Source organism: Ambystoma mexicanum, chromosome 8, assembly GCF_040938575.1.
Source record: "Ambystoma mexicanum isolate Mex_15411 chromosome 8, UKY_AmexF1_1, whole genome shotgun sequence".
Classification (NCBI taxonomy): Eukaryota; Metazoa; Chordata; class Amphibia; order Caudata; family Ambystomatidae; genus Ambystoma; species Ambystoma mexicanum.
In genome coordinates this window covers 173,014,697-173,032,026 of record NC_090929.1, presented here as the reverse complement: position 1 = coordinate 173,032,026, position 17,330 = coordinate 173,014,697, and the positions used below count along the sequence as shown (strand labels likewise).

General features: G+C 43.3%; 1 protein-coding gene across 2 annotated transcripts in view; it reads left to right on the top strand.

Moving 5' to 3' along the window:
- The window catches only part of CARD9 (caspase recruitment domain family member 9), a 496,386-nt gene extending 480,587 nt beyond the window's left edge, over window positions 1–15,799 (top strand). For both annotated transcript variants that reach the window (XM_069609572.1, XM_069609573.1), the window contains one exon: window positions 15,450–15,799. In XM_069609572.1, the coding sequence (XP_069465673.1) occupies window positions 15,450–15,531 (82 nt within the window). In that variant the 3' untranslated portion in view covers window positions 15,532–15,799. The remainder of the gene's footprint in view (window positions 1–15,449) is intronic.
- The last annotated feature ends 1,531 nt before the right edge of the window (window positions 15,800–17,330 follow it).

Genomic DNA, 17,330 nt, shown 5'->3' with positions numbered 1-17,330 from the left:
GCAATGTGCTTGCTCGGGATGATGGCTTCATGCATTTACCTGGTTGCGTATGCGCCCAATGCAAGAGTGGTTAGCAAAATAATAGTCTCAGGCAAGCGGTCACTGGGACGATCTACTGGTTGTTTTGCTAACCCTAGTACAAGCGCTATGCTCGTGGTCAAAGGAAAATCTGTTAAAAGTAAAACCCTTTCACAATCCTCCACTGCAAGCGATAGTTACAACAGATGCCTCACTCTCCGGCTGGGGAGCCCATTACCATCACCACACACCGCATGGCCTGTGTACACAGACCACAGCCCAAAATCACATCAACCTTTTGGAGCTACTAGCTGTACTCAAGGCCCTATAAACCTTTCAGGTGCATCTAACAGGACATACAGTGCAAGTCCACACAGACAGAACCACTGCCATGTTTTACATAAACAAGCTGGGAGGCACACACTCTCCAACTCTGTCCAGGCTAGCCCAACAAATGTGTAAGTGGGCACTTAAGCGAAACACGTTTCTAATATTTAAACACTTTCCAGGGGAACTCAATTCTCTAGCAGACTCTCTAAGCAGAGATCCCCTACCCGAAGAATATGAGTGGCAACTCAACGGAGGAATTTTAGACATTGGGCCTCATTACGAGTATGGAGGTAGCCATGCCGCTTTTAGCGGCATTGCCAACCCCATACCAGGTACCGGGTCCAGGTTCCAGGAATAGGGAATTACCGGGCCATTCCAACCTTGGAGGGCCCAGTAATTCCCTTTCCCGGGACCCGGGCGCGGTACATCCCCATTCCCACTTGAGCCCCCATAGGGCTCAATGGGAATGGGGAGGATGCTAACAACGGGCCCGTTAATAACGGGCCCGTTGTTAGCATCCTGGTCTGCTAGCGGGTCCCGCTAAGGACACCTGGTTTTACCAGAGGTCTTTAGCGGGACCCGCGAGCAGACCTCGTAATGAGGTGGTAGAGGGTTAACGGCGCCGGCAGCTCTACCGGCGCCGTTAACCCTCTACCGCCTGGGTCGTAATGAGGCCCAATATCTTTTCCCTCTGGGTCTATCCTCCTTTAGACTTGTATGCACAATGCCCAGGTTTCCCCAACCCAGATCGAAGGGGAACGCCCTATGGATGAGCTGGTCAGGGAAATTTGCTCATGTTTTTCCACCGACACCACTGCTGAGCAGCATAGCGCACAAAATGCACCAGGATTAAGCAACTCTAATCCTGGTTGCTCCAATGTGGGCGTGATAACCTTGGTTTCTGCATCTGCTCAAACTGGCTTGGCGATATGCGACTCAATGAAGCTCCTGTGCCCCTTCAATATGCTCATCCAACACTGGGGGACAACGTTACACCCACATCCTCAATCTATGAACTTGGCAGCTTGGCTCCTGAAGTCATAGAGTTTGGTCATTTAAAACGACCTCAAAGGTGTATGGAAATCCTCAAGGAGGCACGTAAACCTAACACCAGACACAGTTACTTTAACAAATGGAAAAGATTTGTAATATGGTGCCAGTCAAAAAATGTAAACCCTATTGAATTTAGTCCATCGCACATTCTTCACTACATGCTTCACTTACTAGACTATGGCCTAGTATTCAACTCAAGATTCTCCTAGCGGCTGTATCCGCGTACACCACTTCACAAAACAAGGTGTCCTGGTGGAAAGTCCCTGTTGTTAAGGCTTTCATGGAGGGAGTAAAGAAACTTTACCCCCTCCCCCCATTTCCAACCCGCCTCCAGGGTGGGAATCTCAATGTGGTACTCTCAAAGCTCATAGGTCCTCACTTCGAGCCTATGCACAAATCCAGCCTTAAACACCTAACATACAAGACAGCTTTTCTGGTAGCCATCACCTCCATAAGAAGGGCCAGTGAGCTACAAGCATTGTCAGTGCGAGACCCTTTCTTTGTTATCCGCAAAGACAAGTTGGTACTAAGAATACACCCTAGGTTTTCAGCTAAGTTCATATCCAAGTTCCATGTTAACTAATCCATTGAACTAGCCGCTTTCTTTCAAATCCTTCTAACTCAGCTGAGAAAAACCTCCATACCCTAGATGTAAGTAGGGTGCTTCTTTACTATGTGAACAAGACATAACCGCTAAGAAAAAATGACCAACTGTTTGTATCCATAGCACCAGGCAAAGAAGGTGATCATGTTTCTAAAAACGCCATCTCCAGATGGATAGTGAAATGCATACAGCTCTGCTACTCCCTATCAAACAAAACTCTGCCTTTCACACAAAGAGCTCACTCTACCAGAGGTACAGGAGCTACTTTGGCCTTTATTTCAAACGTCCCTATAGACACTATTTGCAAAGCAATTACATGGAGTTGCATATATACTTTTACTCAGCATTATTGCATTGACACACTTTCTAAACAAGGTCGGATTGGCCCATCTGCAACTCGGCCCGTGACTGGGCCGAAATCACATGTAGTCCCTGGGGGCCGGTGTCTGTACATGCCTTGGTCGGTTTGAAAAACAAAATTCTTTTTTTTAAACAAACAAAAAGCACCCGCAACGGCATAATTCAACAAAGCAAGGTAACACATGTTACCTTACTTTGATGATTTATTTGCATGCATGAAGTGTGCATCATAAATTATGATGCATGCATCATTCACATGCTGCTGCAGCATGCAGCCAACTTTGAACCAGACCTGCAGATGAACTTAACTGGTCTGCTGTTAAATCTCAGTTACCAGTTAAATGATATACACTACAGAATAATTGCTCATTTCACTATAGCCGATATGATAGCTCAGTGGGTTGAGCGCTCGCTGCTGCAATGTGTGTGTGATCTGCAGGTTGCAGGTTCAAATCCCAGCTAGGCCATCTCAGCCTTTCATCCTTCTGAGGTCGATAAATGAGTACCAACACAGGTTGGGTGATGTTGTGTGCATATTTGTTCCATAAAAGAGCTTAAGCGTAAGTGCTATACAATAACATATTATCATTTGGCCTTGGACGTCTGCTTGCATTCACAGTCATTTTACAATATGGATCTAAACACAGAGATATTAATGGTACATATGGTGATGCATTTTTGTTTGAAAGGTATATCACATTAGTGAAATCATAACCATATTTTTCGTAGTGTACTTAGGGACAATGCTATTTGATGCCACTTACTGTTTTGTCAAGGGGTGAAAGGTCATGTTTCATCGATTCCCGGGATGTCACTTTCAGGTGGGATTAAATGACATCACTTCCGGTGATTTCATCAGAGGTCAAGGGTCGTGTGGCGAGGGGTGGGACTTTTTTTGAGGCGAGGGGTGGTCCACTTTTTCTTGGGTGTCTGGACCTATTTACTGTCCCAGTCCGACCGTGGTTCTAAACCATATTCACAAGTGGTACAAGCAGTGCTAAACATCTATCTGCCACTGTACCTCTTCACAACCCACCGCCTTCTCCGGACACTGCTTGCTAGTCTGTGCATAGCATGTGATCTAAGCATATTCACAAGCCTCGGAAGGGATACATTTCTCACTGTAATCATATTTCTGATGCTTGTATCTGCTTAGATTCACATGCGCCCATACTTCCTCCCCTGTGGAGCAAAAGGTGCATAGATGTTTTCTGGCTTTATCTACTCTTATCTGCTTTATTACATCTGTACTCACGCTACACTTCATGCTACCTCATGTCAGAAACAAAACAATCTGAGGGACCATGATTACAGGAGATGTCACACTAGGGATAGTATTAGTGGCACGCCCTGTCGACGTCCCTTTTCGAGTTTCAAAAACAAAAAATGTAATACTCTGCAGCTACCACTAGATGTCAGCCTATGCATAACATGTGGATCTAAGTAGATACAAGCATCACGAATACGATGACAGTGAGTAATGTATCATATATATATATATATATATATATATATATAAGGAGTTGACACCCTGTGTTTCGGACTCTAGCAAGCAGTTTGAGTGTTCCAGGTGTAAACGGCCTTCATCAGGAAGCTAACAATGTTTTATTCCAAAATCAGTTTATGGAATCCTTTGTTCACAAAATGTCTGTGGTGAAAAACAAATAAACTAATATTAATAAAATGGTCTTTCTGGACCTATTTTCCGTAGTGAATTAATCTTCTTTATCAATCGAGCAATCCTACAGTTTAATGTTATGCAAGGAGTTTGACGCTACATTTTCTTTTTGTTTCTAGGTTAGGCAACTATCCATATTGCTTAGCAACCCTGTAATAATGACCCAGTAGTCTGTCCTCTGTATCAGAATACAGATCTTTCTTATTGTACATAATAAGAGAATTATGCTCACCTTCTTATTAATTCTCAGGGTCAAATCATAATTCTATTCACAAATGTCTCCCATCCTCCATCTGAACCTTTCGGTTTAGATCTACAAATCATAAGTAAAATCTATGATAAATTCAGTTATTTGAATACATATTTAGTATAGTGTTAATTTAAAAGATGTGGGAAATCACTATTCCGTACTCTGTGGTTAATCTAACTACTTTGACTGAATTCAACTCATACCCGCCTCACCGGTTGTCTCTTTTCTCCTCTGCGCCTCAACTTTTTGTTCAACTATTGTACAATTTTCATACCCAATACTTGCGAATTGAGGAGTGCTGATTGGTTTCCTTCCTCTTTTTTTTTCACCGGTAATATGTACCAGGCATATGTAAACTCAAGAACACACTTCTGCTTCCTATGTCTTCCATTCCCATAGAAAAGCTGTACCAATACATATAATAAACATAGCCCCTTCAATGATTAGAGGGTTGCAATAGAATTGTTCCTCAGGGGACCAGCTAATGAATGAGTTGATATATTAGTAACCTACCTGCATTATTCTCCCAGTTGGCACATAACAGAAAGTTAGCAGATTGCTTCCAAATGGTATTGTGTAGATGCTCAGTCATATTTTTTCAAACTCATTTGTAACCTTTTTGTGAACAGTGAAGACGGACCAAATTCTGCCTGCCAATCTATCAGACAGAAATGGCGGACTCGCCCCCAATGGTGTTACTTGAAATGCAGGTTCAATAGACCGGTTTACGATGTATAGCAGCCATGTTTGCGCAGCCAGTAGATCTACCAGTTGTATACAGAAGGCATATAGACCCTATTACAAAGGGGCACTGCTGTCTAAATTTTCAATGAACAAATGTAATCTACCCACGTGTATAAACCGTCTGGTAAACACCATTGATTGCACAATTTTTGAACTATCTCTCCAGAGAGGGAAACGCATATTCTACATGTGGCAACCTAGTTCAAGGAAAAATTTTAATAAAAAAGTAGAGGCTACTTTATATAATTTCAAGCAAGGATTGTCTATAAATACTCTGTGGATATTTCTGACCTGAAGCCCTTCTGGGATAATTCCTGCCTTCAAGCACTCCAGCAGGAACTTCCCGGGCTGCTCAGTTCTGACAATTTTTTTCTGTTATTGATTAATAATTTCCAGCTCATCCTGCAAGGAGCTGGACACATTAGTTCCTGTATTATTCTGAAAAGGAGGCAGTGTACTAATCAGCCTCTGGTAGTGTGCGTCAAAAAATGAAACAATATTGACATTTTCCATGTTGTTGAAAAAACTATTTTTCAGCTGTGAACACCCTGCAGCCACGGGCTGTACTAATCAGTAAAAAAACTAAAGGTTACCTGGTCGAAGCACCGATCCCCCAGGCCTCACATATATCAATGTAAACAATTTATCAGGGTCCCCATATCAGATAGACCAGGGTACTAAATAATGTATTGTATTAGACCCACAACTCAAAACATAGAACATCGATCTGCATATTTATTAAACTTAACAATGTTAAAAACATATAGCAGCATATTTTTTACAAAACACATATATTGCACATCATTGAAACACCATTGATTTGCCACCCTGATCGACCTGGTGGATGACCAGGACATCTTAACGTTTGCAGAGCTGCATGAATCCTCGGGACTAGCGACTGGGCAGTTCCTACTTCACGGAGCGGTGGTAAAAAAGCTCAGGAACAGATGGCCGGAGGCTAAGAACCAAGAAACTGGGCATGAAGCCATTGGAAACATGTTGAACGCCGCCGAGGGTGGGCACGAAACCTCAAGGCTATATGAGACTTTGCTAGACAGCACAACTAAGCACGACCTGAAGTGCAAAGAAAAATGGGAACAGGAGTTGGGCCAGCAATTTGAAGACAAAGAATGGGATTCCATAACACACCATCACAAAAAGTATCCAGATACGCCTGACTGCAACTTATGTAGTTTATTATTAACAGAGCCTACCTCACACCTGAAGTCCTCTCCAAATTTAAAGGGGCAAGAGCTGTAGAATGCCCAAAATGCCATGAACTCCATGCGGGGATGACCCACATGTTTTGGGGGTGCCGGTTGTTACAATCCTTCTGGTCACAAATCGCCACAAAGGTGGCCACCGCAGACATCACCTTGGACATACAATCACCCAAGGCGTGCATACTGGGCAGATACAAAAAAAGCAAGAAGAACAAATTCCTGACTTAAGGACTTGATTTACATACTGGAATTAAAGCCTATTCCTATGGGGTGGAAAAGCCCCAATATCCCTAGTGTAACATTGTGGTTGGAAGACCTCCGTAAATGGTTGACAGCAGAAACTGGAGCATGGGAGAACACGCAGCTGGTGCAGAAACTGGACTTTAGCGAACACCTACAACAATGGGTGGCGCTCACGGTGTCACTGTTCCACCCAAGAGAGGAGGTCTCCTTCAATGACGACACAAGCAGCCCATAATGGTTATCCGGCTATGCTGAACTGAATACGTGAACAAGTGGTCTTGGTGGAGTTGGGAGTGGAGGGAGGGTGGGGGTTATTAAATTGTGGCATCTTTATTGAAGCATTGGTGATTACAATTGTTGTATTGGTAAATAACCGAATAAAAATATTTTTTAAAAAAAAATCATTGAAACACCATCCAACAAGACATTTGGTCTAGTCAAACAATAGACAATTACAACTACACACATTAAGCACATCTACATTAGGAATGATATCTGATGAGGTGACTGATACAGTACAAAAGATCACAATTATTATTCATCCCAAACAAAATCTCTACACAGGAAAACTACACCACACATGTGTTAATTGTTGCCATTGGGGATACATATTACTCCTCAGTTCCCAATAATCCCTCCTCACTTGAAGGATTTCTTCTTTTGTTGTTCCCACACCTATTTTACAATGTGTATATGTATTTATATATTCACAACACCAAGAAAGTTATGCTGGGTTTGAAAAGGTTAAAAAAAAAACCTTTCACCTGAAATGTGAAAGTAGGAAAGTTAATTTAAGCCAAGTCACACATTCTACAACGCCAACTAGTAGCCATCACTGGAAATTCACCTCCAGTTCTGAGCCACAACAGGAAGGTGTTGTGGGTATGCAAATGATCTCAAATGCAAACTTTAATGAATAAGGTGCATCACATAGGTTAAGAGATTGACATTAATGGCAATCATGGTGAACCATAAAACAGGTATTCACTCACCCATCCGGGTTAAAAACGCCACGCGTTCCGCTCTCTACTTGAGCTTCTTCAGGCTTAATTACTTTACAGTTGAACATTCATTTGCCAGCTTATAAGACCAAACTAAACGCCATAATTGGCCCCTCCCCTAGCAACCTTGTAATGTTGTCAGTATTGAAAGCCAACAGTACGGCCATCTTGAAACAAGGGCCACTGCAAATCTTGCAAGCTCTTCAATCCCAAGACCTTAAAGGACCAAAAATCAAAGCGCCTGGCCCACCACGCCATAGAGCCTGAGGCCGCCATGGATGTTGTGGGTGCCTACAGCAACGGCAGCATCAGTGTCTTAAGTGACGGGGGACGGGATCCGTCGGATACGCACGTGCAAGCCTCAGCCCCATCAGGCAGGCTGACGGCTCTGTTACGTGGATGACACCCGGCGGCACTGGCACAGACAAACACACCCACACCAAACACACAACCCTCGGCCATAAGTCGACTTCCACGCCAATCGGAAGGCCTCACACGTCGTCAAGCAAAAGGTCTGACAGTTCCCTGTCCTTTGAGCAATCGCGCTCGCGTTTGCCTCACGAAAGGCCCCCCCAAATTGAGAGAAAAGCCTGTTTTGGACGCCGTGTCCAAAACTACCAAGGCCACGCACACCGACAACCGAACTTCAAAAGACGCGCCGACGGCCTGTGTGCAATCCTAAAAACGACTGTCGAAAGACATGTTGAAGGCTCCTGCAAAATCCCCTCAGACCTCGAAAAATGTCTGAACTGATTAGAAAACTTGTCCCGGACACACTTCTAAAGGGTCAGACTTTAAAACACCAAAAATCGAAGGTCCATGAGTCCTCTGGACAAAAGGAGACTATGACCCAGGGGGAGGGAAACATTTCAGGGGCTATGAAACACAGGAAGCACCCTGCACCTGAGCCATCTCCCAGACCTCCTGCCCCAGCTGTTGTACCATCACCTGTTGTCCCAAGTTCTTCCCAGCGGTCTGCAGAAGAAATAGACACACCTCACCAGCAAGTGGGGCTGCTCTTACTCAACCCCCCCCCCCAATAGACCCTGCACACACACCTCACAGACAGCCATCCCTAAGCAGGACCCAGGGCAGCTGCCATACTATGATTCCACGCAAAGCTTCCAGGACATTGGAGGATACACGGACACTGAGGACCAAGGGTACTTGGGGGATGTAGACCAGTACTATGACACGATTATGAAGACGTCTATGTCATACAGTCGCTGGATCATACAGACACACCGGTGGCAGACAATCGGATCCAGTATAACGATATGCTTCTAAAGGCAACTGAGCATTTCCAAATCGACACTCAGGAAACTCAAATAGACAAAGTTTTTGTTGAGGGACACAACATCCACTACCCAATTTATCCCTGTCCTGCAGTCTGTACAAAGGCAAATACAACCCTCTTTGGTAACCCCAAACTTAACAAGGGCGGTAAACCCTCGTATTGAGAAGGCCTTCCGACCAGCTCCCTCAGACCCCCTTTACATCAGGGGTCAGTTAAAGCCAGACCCATTAGTCGTTACCAACACAAGAAAGAGAGCGGGAACACCTCTCGCCTCGTCAGAGGCGCCTTCCGATAAAGAAAGCAAAAAAGATCTACACTTTTGACAGGAAAGTCACAACCTCGGCAGCCTACCAGGCGAGGTTTGCCAATAATACCACCTTGATGGCCAGTTACAACTGCCACAAATGGGACGAGGTAGCCGAATTAATGGCCTCAGCCCCAGATCCCCTTAAATCCCAACTCTCTCTCTAGCCGTGTCAGAAGGGAAAGCTGTTGCTAACTGTATTTTAAAAAATAATCTAGATGCAACGGCGGGTAGGATAATTGCTGAAGACACGATTACTAAACGCCTTGTATGGCTACGCCAGCCTGGTTTTAAACTAGAGACACAGGCAACTCTTCTCAACATGCCCATAGAACCTAATGTCTTGTTCTGCAAGGCAGTAGAAGACACCCTCAAAAGTGCCAAGGAAGAATATGACACCTTAAAGTCACTGGGCCAGCTTACCAATAAACCCTCTGGTCAGAGAGGGGGATGTAATTTACGTCGTTTTAGGGGACAACATTCTCAAAGAGGGAAGGTGCAACCAGAGTCAAGGCTCCTCCACACCCCCAAAGCAATGACCACCCGCTACAGGTTCCCTCCCATGCCACTCCAGTAGGAGGACGCATAACACACTTTACCCACATATGGGAGGGAATCACTTCAGACAAGTGGGTGCTTTCAACCTTGGCGAGCGGTTACTGTATAGAGCTGCTTCAGCGACCCGCCTACCATCCCTTGAGGCAAAGAACCACCTAAAACGAAGAACAATGCATCCTACTAGAAGAGGTGGCAGCGCTGCTATTAAAGAACGCCGTCGAACCAGGTAAACAAGGGTATGTATTCAACGTACTTCCTTGTACCCAAAGAAGATCTAACAATGCGCCCTGTATTAGATCTGTGTCCTGCAAACACTTATGTCAAGCCACAAAAATTCTGCATGACAACGCTAAAAGAAGTAATCCTACTGCTAAAGCAGGGGCACTACATGGCAACCTTGGATATGAAAGATGCTAATTTTCATATTTCAATGTTCCCAGTGCACAGAAAATTCTTGTGTTTCAAGAAAGCAAACTAGCACTACCAATTCAAGGTGCTACGCTTTGGCATAGCATCCGCTCCAAGGGTCTTCACCAAGGTACTGGCAGTGGTGGTGGCGCAACTACGCAGGGAGTCAATCCCAGTGTACCCTTAACTGGACGACTGGCTGATCACAGGGGAAACCCCCCACATTTGCAACCAAAATACCCAAAGAACGATCAACCTTCTTTTCCAATTGGGTTTCTCTATCAATGAGAAAAAGTCAAGTCTTGTACCACACAAGACCAAACAGTTCTTAGGAGATATCATTAAGGCAGAAGAAGGTCTAGTCTTTCCATCAAAGGAAAGAGTACAAAACAGACTGCTGCAAATACCTCAGTATCTAGTCGGTTGCCAGATAACCGTACGCAAAGCAATGCGCTTGCTCGGAATGATGTCATGCATTTACCTAGTCCCACACGCATGTTTGCGCATGCAACCGATGCAGGAGTGGTTGGCGAAACAGTGGTCTCAGGCAAGCGGTCAGTGGGACAATCTAGTGGTCGTTTCGCCAACCCTAGTACAAGCTCTACGCTGTTGGACAAAGGAGAATCTGTTGAAGGGAAAACCCTTTCCCGACTGCACGCGATCATTACAACAGACGCATCCCTCACCATGTGGGGGGCCCATCACCTAAATCTCTCAGCGCATTGTATGTGGATTCAAATCGCAGCACAGAACCACATAAACCTGCTGGAACTTCTAGCAGTACTCAAAGCTCTTCAAGCCTTCGAAGTACATCTGACAAATCAATCAGTACAAATTCTCACAGACAGCACCACTGTGATTTTCTATACAGATAAGCAGGGGGCACACATTTTCCAAATCTGTCCACTCTAGCACAAAGAATTTGGAAATGGGCCCTCAAACGGGGAATGTTCCTTACTTCCCAACATGTTCCAGGGGAACTCAACACTCTAGCTGACTCTCTAAGCAGAGATCCTTTACCAGAAGAGCATGCGTGGCACCTCAACAGAAATGTTGTAGATCACATTTTTACACAGTGGGGCTACCCCTCACTAGACTTGTTCGCAACAATGCTCAGACATCGCGTCCAGGTTTCCCCAACCCGACTCCAAGGGGAACGCCCTGTGGATGAGTTGGTCAGGGAAATTTGCCTACCCGATTCCCCCAACTCCACTAATGAGCAGAGTGGTGAACAAGATTCACAGGGAACAAATTACATTAATCCTAGTTGCTCCTATGTGGGCAAGACAACCTTGGTATCCACATCTGTGTAAACTGGCGATGTGCGACCCAATCAAGCTCCCGTGCCCGTTCAACTTACTCTCCCAGCAGGGGGGGACAACATTACACCCTCACCCTCACTCTATGAACTTGGCAGCTTGGCTCCTGAAGTCATAGAGTTTTGACATCTAAATCTACCACGAAGGTGTATGGAGATCCTCAAGGAGGCACGTAAACCAAACACAGACACTGTTATTTTGGCAAGTGGAGAAGATTTGTAATTTGGTGCCAGACAAAACAAATAAACCCCATAGAATGTACTCCATCTCACATTCTCCCTTACATGCTTCACTTATTAGACTCAGGGTTAGTATTTAACTCAATAAAGGTTCACCTAGCGGCTCTATCCGCATACACCACCTCTCAGAGTAAGGTGTCATGGTGGAAAATCCCAGTCATTAAGGCATTCATGGAGGGACTAAAGAGACTCCACCCTCCTATTTCAAACCCGCCGCCTGGCTGGGACCTCAATGTAGTACTCGCAAAGCTCATGGGACCCCACCCCTTTGACCCTATACAAAAGTCAAGCCTTAAACACCTAACCTATAAAACGGCTTTCTTGGTGGCTATCACCTCCTTATGGAGAGTCAGTGAATTGCAAGCTTTGTCAGTGCAAAACCCCTTCTTTGTGATCCACAAAGATAAATTGGTATTAAGAACACAACCTAGGTTTTCACCCAAGTTCATTTCCAAGTTCCATGTCAATCAGGCCATCGTACTACCAGCTTTCTTTCAAAACCCAGATAGTTCAGCTGAGAAAAAACTCCATACATTAGATGTAAAGAGGGCGGTCCTCTACAATGTAGACAAGACCAACATCTCCGGATGGATAGTCAGATGCATACAGCTCTGCTACTCTCTATCAAGCAAAACTCTGCCCTTTACTCCAAGAACTCACTCCACCAGAGGTACAGGAGCTACTTTGGCTTTTATCGCGAATGTCCCGCTGGATGCCATTTGCGAAGCAGCTACATGGAGCTCCAACCACACTTTTACTCAGCACTACAGCATTGACACTCACTCTAAATCAGATTCTTAGGTGGGACAAGCGGTACTAAAACATATTTTTGCAGCTGTGCCTTCTCACAACCCACCACCTTCTACAAACACTGCTCTCTAATCTATGCATAGAGTGTAATCTAAGTAGATTCCACAAGCCTCAGAAGGGATACATTACTCCCTGTAATCGTATTTCTGATGCTTGTATCTGCTTAGATTCACATGCAGCCACCCTTCCTCCCCTTAGAGTAGAAGGTGCATGGATGTTTTCTGGGCTCTCTCTGATACATAATTTGCTTTACTACACCTGTACTCATGCTACACTTCATGCAACCTCATGTCAGAAACAAAACAATCTGAGGGATCGCGACACGTGAAGCACCATGTGTACCGTGGACATCGCACTAGAGAAAGTATTACTGCCACGCCATGTCGACGTCCCTTTTCGAGTTTAGAAAACAACAACTGTAATACTCTGCAGCTTCCACTAGATGTTGGCCTATGCATAGCATGTGAATCTAAGCAGATACAAGCATCAGAAATACGATTACGGTGAGTAATGTATCATATATATATTCAACGAAGTTTGAGTGCTCCAGGTCTAAACTGCCTTTATCAGGATGATAACAATGTTTAATTCCAAAACCAGTTCATGGAATCCTGTGTTCACAACATGTCTGTGGTGAAACAAACTACTATGAATAGATTTGTAGATCTTCTGTTTTGACCCTGAGAATTAATAAGAAGGTGAGCATAATTCTCTTATTATCTAGAATAAAAAGCAATATCTGTATCCTGACACAAAGGACAGACTGTTGTGTCATTAATGCAGGGTTGCTAAGCAATATGGATAGTTGCCTTCACTAGAAAAAAAGAGGTAAAGAAGTGTCAAACTCATGGCAAGGTAGGATGGGGTTTCATTACATTAAACTGTAGGATTGCTTGATTGATAGAGTGGATTAATTCACTGCAAATAGGTACAGATAGACCATGTCATAGCTAAGGGTTGCACAACAAAACTTCACAGAAGGCATTACTGCCCTTTTTCGTCCTCCTTAGAAAATGTCAAGTCACTGAGCAAGCAAGGTCCGCTAATAGCCAATCAACACATTTAAGAGACCCTATTCACCGGAGGCTTGTACAGTATATGGGAACAAATATAGTGGATATAAAGCTTTAGGTTCTAGATGGGATGTTTATACATCAATCCAGAACATCAAAATTGCCCATAGTACCAAACACAAAGGAAAATATGTGCATGTGCCCATGAGGGACACCCCAAGGCATCTAGAAGACAGTGGGTGCATAGCGGCATCATTTCTTTGCCTCAGGACAGATAGGCCCCACATTAATTGAACAGGGCAAACTATGAAATGCGTTGACTATGTTTTTTAGTGTGCGCTGAAGCAACCTCTTGCATCAAGTAGCAAAATGTTGCTTGTAGTAGCCCCCTTAACGACCGAGTAAGAGTATGAGAGGTGGAGGGATTGCCATCGCTGTCATCGCTACCAGGCCATGGAACAACCAGCCTCCCCAAATATTTCCTCCACAGCATTGAACATTGATACACTTGCTTGCCTCCTAAGCAAGGCAGAACTGTCTACTAGAGCACAACACTTGCTACAAAGTGTTGTCCTGGGGTGTGGAGGCCACACCCTCTGGGTGGCATTTCCTGCAAGACATAAGACATATGGTTTCTAACTTTGTTTAAAGCCAAAATGGTGCTTAATAAAAGTAATGCACTACGAACAAGAGAGTACCAACACATGATTCAAAACTTCAGTTTCACCCCATAACTTAGTAAGACATTTTTGATAGTACGAAAAGTTGTTCCTCTGAGAGTTTGAGAATTAAAGTCCACATTTCATACTTAATGCTGGACTCCTCCAGCTTCTAATTTCTTGGGAATGTCTCTACTGTTCCAAGCAATGCTCTCATTTCTCGAGGTAAAGGTGAATAATTGCCACCATTTGTTTTCATGTTTACATTTGTTTTGTTTGAAATTAAAATTCTGTTTAGTACTTAACATATTAGTCTCTGCTTTCCAATATTAATGATAATTTTCACAAGCACATCAGTAAGTTATCTGTAATACATTTAAATTGATACAATATTGTTGGTTTGCGTTTTCACACAGCAATGCATCTGATGTATCCCTTAGCGCAACATGTTTCAGTATACTCTCTTCATAAGGTGCACCGTAACACAATGCAACATCACAAACGTCAATTAAATCAAGTTCTCCTCATACATATCCCATTGCAAAAAAGACCAAAACAAGACTTTAACCATTGATGAAACCAAGAACTCACCACATGGGTCATTATGATCCAACCCCACATGAAGGGCCTGATTCACAGAAGCCTTTTATAATGGCGCAGCGTCACTAAAAAACGCTATGTGAATCAGGCCCTTAGTGTTTGGCTTGCATTCACTCTGATCTTTATCCTATCAGACTTAACTTTCAAATATTCCTTGTGACTGCAAAAAATGACTTTTCATGGCAATCTTCTTACTTCCAACAAGTATATTCCAATGTCTGCTTGAGGACAAATGGGATTTAGCTGCTCGTTTGTCCAGAAACACTCAAGGTTAAGCTTTCCTGCCCAGTCATACTTCCTGTGTGTATGTTAATGTGTTACAGCACCAAAAATAGCAATTGTCCTGCTGTAGGGTAATCTAATACCCCAAACGGTTTTTGGGCAGCTAATGCATGTCATGTGGTAATGCCCGTTTTGTTTAAGTGGTTTACACTATGTTGTTTTATCGTTTGTTGTGCACACTCCTACGACCCATACAATGAAGGAGTTGCTGGGAGTGAGGGTAGGTGGCAGAAAAGTGGGTGGATTTCTGAGAGGTGAATGCAAGTTCTTTATTTAAGGTAGCTCCACTAAGGAAGAGGATAGTGCCTGGGCTCTGGAGCTCTGTTACCCCAAAGAAATACCAAGCTATGTACCCAATTCCATGTTCAAATATTTTATATCCGTATTGAATATTTTAATGTCATTTTCACAAAAAAAGGCACTTCAACAAATGCCATTTGTTTGCCTAATTAACAGGAAGAAATTGAGATCAAAAGGTGGCACCCCAGAGGAAGAAGACTTGGACAACACAACAGAAAGTGACACAGATGGATCATGACATATGCAAAGAAAGATACATAGGCGAAATGCTCGGATCCTGAAAAATAGTGCACATGAAAACGAGGCACATGGTTATGCACGTGACTCTCTTTGATATTAACAATGTTATTTTCAACAAGCTGGACTCACCTGTACAATTATGGATGACCAATATTTATTTTGAGTTTCATTAATTCTAAGCCTTTATTTTTTATGTGTGTTCTTTTGTAAATCAATATAACACATTCTTAAATAAAACCTAGAGCCACTGACTGGCATCAAACGTGTACACGTTATCCTTTCCTTGCAACACAAATTACGTTTGCTTTAGCCCAATGATTTCCTGGCGTCCATTTCTGTATCACATACTTTTTGGGACAGCTTCTCTGTAATAGACTGTTACAGACATATACATATGCCTCTGTGCTTTTGCCAATTACAGAACGAGAGCTTGTATTTTCTTATTGACTCATGAGCGTGCATGCTTTCCCTTTCAGCTTCTTCCCCAGTTGTCTTCGTCTAGAAATGTACAGTGGTTAGGTATTTAGGAAACATTTAATGAGCTATCTTGTTTGTGGGGAGCGAGCAGGACATTGTAACCAAGCAATGCCAAAGCCATAGTTCTGGCCTTGTAAATGTATAGGTTTGCAAAGACTTCACAGGTCAAAAAACACTTTACTCTTTACATTTGCATAATCGAACCTAATGGCTTTACCAATGCTTTTTATTGCAGATGTATTATTGAAGAGTATTCCAAATGCTTCTAATTCATATTGCCAAGCTCCCTGGTTGTCCTGCGGCCCTATTTGTTCTTTCATTTCTCTGACCAGAACCTATCAGACATGCTCCAGTATTCAACTAGATCTCCTTTGCAAAAACTGCTTTGGAATCCAACTGCATACATTAGCTCAATACACTCTCTTTTGTGTCACCTCTCTGTAGATGATCGACCCCCATATAATGGATGAACATGCCTCCATACTAATACAAGCATTTATCCATGCCTAATTCCACCATGTGTTTGCAAACTCCCTCCTGTTTTACATCCGTCGTCCCCCTTACTCGTGCTATTCTCCCCAGCAGACTGATGTCTGGTGACCCAACAGGTGCACAATTTGCCTCCAACAGTGATTCAGCTCTTTTAAAGTAGTGCAGTGCAGAAACAGAGTAATATAACATAATATTTGTATAACGTGACGCTCTGTTTGGTTTAGACACTACAGTTTCCTTCGAGAACAAATATGGTCAACTTAACTTCATCATTTTTCAGAAGTAGTGCTAAGAATAGCTATTATGCCATTTCTGAATCACAATCATACACTTGTGTGGTCATTCATAAATGCAAAGCAACATTTTTTGAATGAGGACATAGTGCAGTCATATCTTGACTGACAGGTGCATTCTTAGGGAATTCCAGAGCTGCTTTAAATAGAAAAGAAATCGAAGAATCCTCTTAAACCTAATGTAAAAATTGTTAAAAATAGTTATAAATCCACACGGTCAAGAAATAAATTAATGGATATGATAAACACTTTGACATATACTGTACAAAACAGATGCTAAAATTGCCATTCCAAAATGGCGGCCACTGTTCCACAGGTCTTTACCTTCTGTTTTTGGCAGAGGAGCATTGGAGGCCACACATGAAGTGAGTGTGCTGTGAGTGTTATGCAGCTGATCATATTGCAGCAAAGGGCATAATTCGTCTCATCCGAAATTGCAAATATCGGTGACAAGTACTGAATAAATAATAGCTCGGTGACCTCCAAAAGGGTGTAAACATCTTCTTTTTTATTTGTATAAAACTTGCTTGCAAAG